Source organism: Leuresthes tenuis, unplaced genomic scaffold (assembly GCF_036924035.1).
Source record: "Leuresthes tenuis unplaced genomic scaffold, fLeuTen1.0.hap1 SCAF_4, whole genome shotgun sequence".
In the NCBI taxonomy this organism is placed as follows: domain Eukaryota; kingdom Metazoa; phylum Chordata; class Actinopteri; order Atheriniformes; family Atherinopsidae; genus Leuresthes; species Leuresthes tenuis.
The window spans coordinates 22520386-22531249 of NW_027325358.1; the positions used below are offsets into that span (position 1 = coordinate 22520386).

At 44.4% G+C, this 10864-nt stretch overlaps 1 protein-coding gene across 2 annotated transcripts; it reads left to right on the top strand.

Moving 5' to 3' along the window:
* Positions 1 to 555: 555 nt before the first annotated feature.
* Positions 556 to 10854, top strand: ncapg (non-SMC condensin I complex, subunit G). Of its 2 annotated transcripts, none has more exons than XM_072383248.1 (21): positions 556 to 701; positions 1275 to 1505; positions 1656 to 1884; positions 2184 to 2329; positions 2423 to 2507; positions 2746 to 2938; positions 3026 to 3175; positions 4849 to 4989; positions 5234 to 5357; positions 5538 to 5627; positions 7023 to 7211; positions 7296 to 7406; positions 8290 to 8409; positions 8551 to 8787; positions 8874 to 9055; positions 9160 to 9325; positions 9448 to 9615; positions 9846 to 9969; positions 10133 to 10189; positions 10292 to 10361; positions 10453 to 10854. In XM_072383248.1, exons 1-21 carry the CDS (start codon positions 594 to 596, stop codon positions 10577 to 10579), a joined length of 3048 nt encoding a protein of 1015 aa, XP_072239349.1. In that variant the 5' UTR covers positions 556 to 593; the 3' UTR covers positions 10580 to 10854. The 2 variants fall into 2 exon arrangements, with proteins under 2 accessions (XP_072239349.1, XP_072239350.1); XM_072383249.1 differs by having other exon boundaries at positions 10133 to 10180.
* Positions 10855 to 10864: the final 10 nt, after the last annotated feature.

Consider the following 10864-nt stretch of genomic DNA (forward strand, 5'->3'; position numbering starts at 1 on the left):
TCAAAACATATATATGATATTATATGATATTACATTGAGTAAAGAAGGGGTAAAAGGTATTCTGAAAATTATTTAAGTGAAAGAAATGGCAAGAATATGGAGACACCGTTGACACAGGAATACATCTTTACTGTATGCAAAATTACACAGGTTGGTTAGTGTTGGTAGTTTTACCAGCCTCCAGCCCAATAGGTGGCAGTAATGTTTCCAACCACCAACGAAATCCGCAATAGAAGAAGAAGAAGAACAAACCTCTACGGTTGAATTTGAAAACAGGCGGCAGTTTTGCGATAGCAAAACTTTTACAAAAAGGTTTGTTTTAAAATTCCAAATAAGTTGGGTTATTCAGCATAATACGAAGCGTTATATGATAGTTTGATAAATGACTATGTAAAATATTAGTAGCAAGGTTAGAACGACTCAGTATTGTTCCGTTGTTTTCATGCTCTTGTCTCGGTGGGAGTTGGGGCGATGTGGGCTTTGGAGGTTAGCTAATAAGACACAGGAGACAACAGGCAGCCGCTTTACTCTCGGCAAAGTGTCAAGGATGTTTGAGTAACTCTGTGTATCACTTTGCTTTTTGTTAAGGAAAGATGACCGCGGACAATGAAATAGACATCAAGGAGGCGTTTCAGCGTGCTCAGAGGGGCCATAATAACAAGGCGAAGCTGGTGGCGAGCCTGAAGAGCCGCTACAACAAGGTAAAGTGGCGATAATGTGCCTTTTTCTTGATAGACGTGCACTATTGGCTCATTTCGACAGAGCAAGATCACATCTTCGTTTTAAGCAGATTTTAAGAAAATGCAAGTCTATTTGTTTTTATATTTTACAGCGAAAGGACAACAAAAGAGCACCAATTTAAGGGAGGCTATATGAGGAACACAAGGCAAAGTGAAGACTCTTAAAGAGCTTCAAAATGTAAAGCCTAATAGTACAAAAGAATTAAATGCACTGCAGAGGAATAAATTGAGAAACAGTAGCTCACAGGCACACATACATTTAAGTATATCAAATTCTGTTCAAACCGAAAACTTCTTGGGTACACTTTAACTTTCCCGAAGGCCATCACAAATATAAAGAAGTTACAGCCTGCAAAGTGTTTCTCTGCATCTTGTTTTGATCTTGGAAACTGAAAGCTGAGACATCTTGTTTCCCGATGGACGCCACTACCGATGACTTGGTCTCTCATTTATCCGGTTGTTTTCACCTTTGCTTCTTTCGGTGTACACCCCCTGTCACCCATCATTAACAACACAATCCATCTCATCCTTCAGCTTGAGGACAAGACACTGTTCCACGAGGAGTTCGTCCACTACCTGAAGTATGCAATGATTGTCTACAAACGTGAGCCCGCTGTTGAGAATGTCATTGAGTTTGTCGCGAGGTTCGCCGCAAGTTTCCAGCCTCCACCTAAAACAGAGGAGGAGGAAGAGCAGCAGCAAGAAGAGGAGGAGGATGAAGAGGATCATCCCTTTTTGAGTTTCATCTTCAACTTCCTGTTGGAGGTATAAACATTGTTTTGTATCGTTTTTCTATTTTTCTTATCTCCTTTCCTTCGACCGTTGTCCATAGTTCTTCCTGTATTGCTCCTCCTTCTTCTTCTCCTGTCACAACATGTTTTGACTTGGCCATTTCCCCCCTCCGTCTCTTTTCAGTCTCACAAAGCCAACAGTCATGCCGTGCGTTTTCGAGTGTGCCAGCTGATCAACAAGCTGCTGGGCAGCATGGCGGAGAATGCCCAGATTGATGACGATCTCTTCGATCGCATCCACCAAGCCATGCTGGTCCGTGTCACCGACAAATTCCCCAATGTGAGGATTCAGGCTGCTTTGGCCATGACTCGCCTTCAGCAGCCGAAGGATCCCGACTGTCCCACCATCAATGGTTTGTTTATTTTATTTTATTCCCATATTGCCTTCAAATTGAGGACATAATCCAATAGCTGTTGACAAAACAGTCAGGGGAGTTGTTATATTATATTACATGTTTAATCTTAAGTATCCTCGACTCCACTCCTGTGAGGCTGCGTTTTACCTGCTCACTTTATGGCTGTGCATCATTATTCCCCAAAGTAGATTTTATTGTACTTCATTTGCTGAGTATGTTTGTGCGTTTTTCTCTTTGTCATGAGTCTGCTCATTGTCTCATGCTCAGCCACTTCCTTATTTTCTTTTCTTTTTCAGCGTACATGTTGATCTTGGAAAATGATACTAATGCTGAGGTGCGACGGGCCGTTCTGTCCTGCGTTGCAATGTCCCCACAAACCCTCCCTAAAGTCCTCAAACGCACTCGGGACATCAAAGAGAACGTCCGCAAGTTGGCCTACCAGGTAGACGCCAAAGAAGACGAGTTTAAAGTACTTGTGGAATGTTTGGAACCCTGTTTTTTTAACACCTTCTGTCTTCTTATGATTCTGTTTAAGGTTCTTGCTGACAAGGTTCACATTAAAGCTCTAACTATCGCACAGAGGGTTGGCCTGCTGCAGCAGGGCCTCCGCGACACCTCAGGTATAGTTTTGTGTGTGTGAAGTGTTTTCACCAGAGCTTACAGCAAAATCAATTAAGTTTTTTTTATGGTTTGAAAAGAAGGTCCATCGCAGTGAATAAGGTCTGCATGTGGCTGTTTCTTTTGTTTTCTTTCAATTAGTGAAATAAAGACGTTCAGTTAAAAGCAACAACTTCTCACGTTGTGGAATTTAGTTATTTCTATTTGTGTCTGACTCCACGTGTGTGTATTTTTTTTTAGAGGCAGTGAGAGAGGTGGTTTGCAGTCGTCTCCTGCCGGCATGGCTGCTTCGGCTGGATGGAAACGTCATTGAGCTGCTCCATCGACTGGATGTGGAGAACTGCGCAGAAACAGCTATGGACACACTAAAGGCCATTTTCAAGGGCACACCTGCTGAAGAGCTGCTGCAGAACAGGGACCAGCTCGACAACCGGTACACTCTCAAGCTTACCTCTCTTACCCGAGACTAATTAATCGAACGTCTGAGGCTGGAGATCAAGTGTTTCTCTCGTTTTAACAGGAAGCTGATCCCGGTGGACTCTCTGACCTGTGAAAACGTGCTTTATTGGAGAGCTCTGTGTGAGTTGATCAAGGCCAAAGGAGACGATGGTGATGAAATGCTGGAGCAGGTGTTACCAGATGCTGCCACTTATGCCGAGTACCTCTGTGGGTAAGAGAAGATCAAGAGATCCTGTGGATTTCACTTTATTGCTGTCAGCTGTTCAGAACAACACTACTTATCAGAGATAACTGCCTTTACAGAACGATTTATTTAAGGGATATTCCAGGAATTCTTCTCCCTGGGCCCCGTTTTCTCATGGATTTGGGGGTAAATTATTGATGGGCCCAAGAATTCTTCGCAGATGGACCCATATTAAGCAGGAATGAAAATGGCTGCAGTGTAACATAAGTGCACAATTAAATGCAACCTTTGGGGCTTAAGTTGTGGCTCGCTGTTGCAACAGCTTCTGTACTGTGCACTCTGCAATGAACATTCTGACAGGGATGACTGCTGCCTGTCAAACAGGACAAGAGAGCCTTCATAGTTAATTCCTCTTAGGCTGTTTCCATTTTTCTCTCCTCATCTACAATGTTCAGTTATCTGCCTCTTCACACCTACTCAGATAAATGACATTGTCATTCAAAATGCTCTCTTCAGCTCAGTACTCATGGAAATAAATGAATGCTTGGAGTTTCCTTATTTCCCAAGCTTTGATTGCTAAGATTGATGTTTAGAAACAATTGGAATGAGGAGGACTTCTCCGTTTGCAATCATCCCCTAATATACCCCCTGTGCAAAATAACTGAGGCACTAAAAGGAAGGTGCATAATATGAATACAAGCACCTTTACTTTGCCATGTTTAATGGTCGTTACATTACACTGCAGCTGTTTAGCTGTTGCTCAGTAGGGGTCTGATTGCAAATGATTTGTGCCTTTCAGTATTTTCTGCTCAAATACAAAGGAAAACAGGGCCCGGGTTGAAAATTCCTGGATTTTTCTGTGTAATTGACTAATGTGAATTCAGTTGCTTGGTGATAATAACACTCTTTAATGAAAAACACATTTTCCCCAATGACCATTTTGTAACTTCAGGTGTCTGAAGGCAGGTCCGGTGTTCTCAGAGGAGCTCTTTCTGTATGTAAATGTAAATAACTCGAGCTTTACTACATATTTGCTTTGAGCTACCTGCTTCTGTGTGGTTTAATCCGGCGTGTGATATTTTTTTCAACTGGTGGAACACAGTAATCGTCTGTGTTATTAGTCCGTATTAGTTGCTTAGATCACTAATCGAAAGGTCTGTGGTTCAGACCTCCGGTATGCGGACGAATTTGCCTTCGAAGGAGACCGAACTCCAGCATCGACATCAGTTGGTGTGTGAGGTTGGAGGGCAGGTTGTGTGTCTGAGGGACTGTCGGTTGACTTGTAAAGCACTTTAAGTGGTCATTTAAACTATAATTGCTGAATAAATGCAGTCCATTTATTTTTCTCTGGTACCGGCTTGTTTTACACGATCCTTTATACTCTGCTTTTTTATCACCTGTCTAATGTGCTTCTAATGCTTTGGTGTGAAATGCTCTGTAAATAAACGTGATTTTACTGAGTGGCGTGCTTAACATTTACCTGCTCACAAGAGTGGTTGGCTCTCTGATAACTGAGCCAGCTGTGTGTGAGGTGTGGCTGCAGGCCTACACTGCTGCTGATACAGTCGTGTTGTATATTCTTATCTTTACCACTCTGACCTGGGCTTCTGGTTGCAGTCTCAGTTGTGTTGATGCCGTCATTCTGCCTGTTTTTGAGTCGACTGGCCTGTTTGACTGACTTGTGCTTGTGGCTGTCGCAGCTATCTAAAGGCAGTGCCTGTGCTGTCAGAGGAGCAGAGGGCTGACTTTAACCAGCTGGAACTTGTCATGACCAAAGAGTTCATCTCACAACAGCTCATTCATCTCATCGGTTGCCTTGACACCAACGAGGAGGGCGGCAGGTAAGACGAGGACCGAGTTTTTGTGACAAAAATGGCTTTTTGGAGGTTTGACTGGGCAGGAATGCAGCTAATATACCATGTATTTTCTCAGTTCAGTGTTTTTGTCCTGAAATGATAGATAGAATGATAAATGACTCTTTGGAACGTCCCACATCTGATTTAATTAGTTAGTTGATGTATTTTCTGCCCATTATAAGCACCTTGTTGAGGTGTTTCATTCAAACCTAATCATCTGTGTCTGCAGGAAGCGTGTGCTGGCTGTTTTGCAGGAGATGTTGACTCTCCCACAAACCCCCTCCTCCCTGGTCTCCCTGCTCACTGAGAAGCTCCTCATCCTCATCCCTGATGACCACAGACGCATCCAAACCGTAAGTTACATTTAGAATTTTTATTTTTAACTCTTTACTCTGTTTGGACTTCTTTTCCACTCACAATGAACTAAATACTCTGCTTCCCCTGATGAATTCAGCCAGTTGGGCAGAAAAGAAACGATAAAAGTTCAGCTTTGTTGAGACTGATGTTTAACACAGCTGGCCTTCTTTTCGCAGGTGGCAGAAATCATCTCAGACGTGAGGGAGCCCATTATGGAGGCCAGTCAGCCAGTGGATGAAAACGAGAGCCGCCGGCAGCAGGTCCAGGTGGGCGAGTCGAGTCAAACTTTGTTTCTGCAGCACTTTCAAAAACTGACTAAAAGTGCTGAACAAGTTATACGGAGAGAAAAAAACACAATCAACAAGAAATATGTTAAAATAAACTATAAAACATCAGATAAGGATGAATTAAATATACTATGCTTGCACTATTAAAGCTAAAATATGAGCCTGTGAAGAAATGGATTTTCAGCCGAGTGTTAAACCGATCGAGGGTCTGCGCAATTCCACAGATTAGAGTGTCCCTCTGAAAAGGCTCATGCTTGGTTAATTCCTCACCTTTCTCCCTGTAGCGAATGGTGGTGTGCACCAAAATGGATGTCACAGTAGATGGTGCGCTTTTGTGTTGTTTTAACCAGCCATACGCTGCTGCTTTTTTTGTAAGGAGCGTATTTAAGAAATCCAGATGGGTGGTTAAGGCTCAGAGCAGGAACAAAAGGCAGGAGGGAGTTTAAACCATATATAGAGGGGTTTTAATGACTGTGACGCTGTGTTGATTTGTCACAATTTTCTGAGACGGTGACTAATGCAGCAAGCATAATCAGAGCTGAAGAGCAGCTGGTTCGCTGACCTCAGTGCTCTGACTGGAGTGTCTGTTTGTGGGTGGATCGATGGGTTACCCAATTGTTTGGTGGATGGATTCAAGCAGTATATGTTGGCACTGTTCAGAAAAATGGCTTCAATAAAAGGATGTTCTTATTCTAAAAACAATTTACTGAAAATAATGACAGACGCTGTGTGTATTACTAGAATGTGCCTCGGTTGGTACTCAAATACCTTAAATTGGGATTCTGGAGTTCATCTCTTCAACATTTCTCTTAATTTCACTCTGTTCTAATTATACTCCCCTGTTCTAATTATACTCCGTTTCTGTTGTTCTTTGTTTCTCCTGTTCTACCTCCAGCTGACAGATGGTTTATATTTGGAGACAAAGCACATTTTAACGAGCCGAGTGGAAGGTGCATATGGTGTGCACTAAGCCCATCTTTGCCTGATCTACTCGCTCTCCCACTTTTTGTCCTCAGTGAACCTCTGTGGTTTCTGTGATGGGCATGTATGCTTATGGGCTGTGTTGGTGGTTGTCGATCCATCTCTGCTGCTTTCTGTAAGCACTGTTGGAAGCCAAATAATAATATACAGCTAAATAAGTCAGTCCTACCCCAAGTGTTAGCTTCTATCCACTCTGTGCACCTGGTCTTCCATCGCTTCATTTTTCAGTGAGTAAAGGCCACTAGAGGGTTGTAACCTTGCCCAGAGCCTCAGCTGTTGTTGTTTTTCTGTTTGTCTGTCTGAGCAGTCAATCCTCTGAAGTTTTCTCCAGGAGTGATTGTCTCTTTCTGTTTCTGTCCTCAACTCGCTTTTCCTCCCTTTCCTCCCACCCAGCTTGCAGAGGTGAAGGTGCGTATCTTGGAGGCCAAACAAACTCTGGAAGACTGTATCACGACCCAGGATTTCAGCCAGGCTGCGGAGCTGAAGAACTCCATCACAAACCTGGAGGACCGCAGGAACCAAATCATCCAGGAAATCGCAGAGAGCAACCAGCCCGCGGACAAAGAGATCCGCACCGAGAAGGTACAAACACAGATAAGGGGAAACGTCTCTTCCTTCTCATTTCATGGAAGTTATCTTCAGTTTAGAATTTGTTTTCTCTTCCAGAATGACCCAGAGACTCTTTTGAGGTGTCTGACAATGTGTGCCGAGCTGCTGAAGCAGATTAACATCAAGACTCGAATCGGTCCAACTACAAGCGCCTTAATGTCCTCACTGGTAAAAAAATCTGAACTTCACTTACTTTATTACGAACGTTACCAAAGGTGACATGAGTCCAACGTGTTTTACAAATGTGGTGCATCAGAGCTGCTGATTTTGCAGACAAAGAGCAAGAAAATGGCTCAGCAAAGAGTTCTGAGGAGTCACCTTTATTCCAGATGTTGTTACTTAACACAGAGCAGCAGTTGAAGAGTAATCTGGAATATGGCCTTAAGCTATGATGACGTGGAAGGATGGTCAGCAGTTAATGATCGCTGCTAAATTCTCAGTCTCTTCAAACCTTGTGATAACAAGGCTAACAAACATGGGCTCCTTAAAGTTATTTAGGATCTGACACAGATGGTTACAAAGCAGGGGAGGCTATAAAAAGACATCAAAGCACTTTTCCAGCTTCAAGACTCCACATCTTGAAATGCTGCTAAAAGTAGCTCTTTAGCTTAACTGTGGCAGTCGAGACACGAGGAAGCTTTAATAGAATACTGCAGTACTTTTAAGTAGGAAAGCATAAAGAAGCGCGGGCGAGAGCTGCTGGAGAGCAGTTTACAGATCACTACACAGACGGGTCTATGTGGAGCTGTCAGAGGGAAACCGCACATGCAACCTTAACACTAAAGTCAATACTAGAAATGGGGAAAGGCAACGCCATAAGTTCTTTGGACAGTGTGAAAAGGAAAACCTCAAACTAAACAGAAGCAGCAAATTCTCAGATGTTTGCAAGACAGGCTAAAAAATATTTAAAATACACGGAAGAGGGACTTAAAATCCCTAAAAAATAGTCAGAGGTATATTTGACCAAAGAAAGAGTAGAAGCTAAAGGTTGGCTAAACATGCTTAGCAAAAAGCGTTGGTTGGTAATGCCATTTCTCTCCATCTCTGTTAGGTTCTGCCCAGTATAGCGAACGCTCACCCTGCTGTGCGCAACATGGCCGTAGTGTGCCTGGGAACCTGCACCCTGCACAGTAAGGAGCTGGCCAAAACCCACATGGTCCTGCTGCTACAGGTGACTTCACACGGTTGGGTTTCATTCTAAAACCAATCGTTGGAAATACTTTCAGGTGTAGTTGCATCTAAGTTGAATGTGATTTTGGTTTTGAGACATATCCACAGACAGAACTCCGTCTTCTGCTGCGTGCGTTTCCAGATTGCCCAGCTGGATGAGGTGAAGATCCGTATCAGTGCTCTGCGGGCCGTCATCGACCTGTTGCTGCTGTTCGGCTTCCAGCTGCTCTCTGAAAGCGCCTCCACTCAGGCGGCCAATCCCATCCCGTCACCAGAGAAGCAGGAGGACGACGCAGCGCTGGCCGAGGACAAGGGAGATGTTCCAGAAGACACCACACAGAGTATACTGGTGATGCTTTCAGAGTTCCTGGACAGTGAGGTGGGGTGCAGTTTATACGCTTACAGTTTGCACCGTGTGTCTGGTTTTATAGAAAAATGAAATATCGGCACATAAAACGTTCCCAGGTGTCTGATCTCCGGACAGAGACGGCGGAGGGCTTGGCCAAGCTAATGTACACAGGCCGCATCTCCAGTGCCAAGATGCTCTCACGTCTGATACTGCTGTGGTACAATCCTGTGACGGAGGACGACATGCGCCTGCGGCACTGCCTCGGCGTCTTCTTCCAGCTCTATGCCCGCGAGAGCAGGTCTCACATGCACACACCGAGTCATTACAACTGGATGGTTGGTACAAGCCTAAAGGAAGGGATTGTTGACCTAACATAACCTACCGTTCTTGTTTGTGTGTCAGAGTCCACCAGGAGGTTGTGGAGGAGAGCTTCTTGCCGACAGTTCGGACTCTGATGAACGCCCCGGCCACCTCTCCGCTAGCTGAGGTGGATATTAATAATGTGCTGGAGCTACTTGTTGAGCTGACGCGCCCAAGTGCCCTTATTAAACCTTCAGCTAACACAGAGGTAAGCAGCAGCCACTGAAGTCAAAGAAAGCCTCAGTTGGTTTGCGTGGTCCCCTGAGATGATTGGATAAGAGAATGTGAAATATGATAAATCCCACTGCTTGCGCTTGTATGTGTCCACAGGAGGTGTGCGTCCATGACTACTTGGCAGTTCGCATGTGTGGGGAGATGCTCAAAGACCCCGCGGCCCCTGAGGTCCGTCTCTACGCCAAAACCCTCAGCAACCTGGAGCTCAGCAGGGACGAGACCGTCAGGGAGGACCTGCAGACGCTGCTGCAGCAGCTGACGCAGGTACAAACAGACAGAAGGGCACAGGAGCAAATGTACAGCTGATGTTCGGCTTTAACAACTTTAATGTTCAACCTGTTATTTAGTACGCCGGAAGCTGAGGGGATTGTTTTGGATTCAAATGTTCCCGTCATTATGAATGATTACTTTGAATCGTCTGTTTCACTAAAACTAATGCTATTCCTGTCAGCTTCAGGTGTTTATCTCTGGCTTTCCATCCTTGTCTCTTTCAGGTGGTGAAGGATCGTATATGCCTCCGCGCTCTGGAGAAGATGATGCATCAGCTGGTGGACTCAAAAGAACAGGCCGAGCTCCTCCGCGCAAGTGCACTGCAACCGCTGGACGTCAATGCAGACGGTCAGCAGCTTTAAATAGAAATTCTTCCAATAGGAGGGTTGCTTTATTGTCAGAAATGTGCTAAGTGGATTAAAAATGTCGCACTTCATCCTTGTCAGTCTGTCATGTAAACAGTGCAGCAGCAAATGGAGAAATATGAATGGTGTCTGCCATGTTTCCACAGAGGCTGCAACAGACGATCCATCAAAATCTGCCAAGAGACCCAAAAGAGGTGATGCAGGTTCTGTGCACAGCTCGATTTTATTTTTAGAGCTCTTCTCGTGTGTCTGAATGAAGAAGTTGACTCAGCACTGGGAGGTAACCAGAGTGTTTGTTTGCACAGGTCAGAGGAAAGTCGGTACTGGTAGAACGGGCAGGAAACTCAGCAGGAGAGCAGAGTCATCAGAGGAGAGGTGAGTCCAGAGGTGTTTTTACTACAAGGGAAGCATTGCATTTATTTAGAGTTCCATAACTAGACAGTTATTGCTTCTGTTTTGGTGACAGCGATGGAGAAAATGTGCCAGAGTCAGTTCCAGCAGTGCGTTCATCGCGGAGGGCCAAGGCTGCAGCTCTGGAGAAGGCGAAGCTGGACCTCAACACCCTCATCAATCAGGAGGCCAATGTGTCGTAAAAGTCGGGTCGCGAACAGATAACATATTAAAACTCTTGCTTTTTTTAATTCAGGTGCTCCAGCTGAACTGGTCCACAAAACATTGTCTTGTGGGAATATTTACTTTCATGCATCACTGGCTTCAGAAAGTTGCTGAGCTCAGTGCATTTCTGGATTATAGCTTCTACTGTGGAGTCTTTTAATAAAGTCATATTTACGCTGTTTTATTTTGGCACATTTTCACACTTTAAAGTCTTGTCAATTTAATCAATAAAGTGAGATGTACTCGTAAGTCAGCGCTTGTCC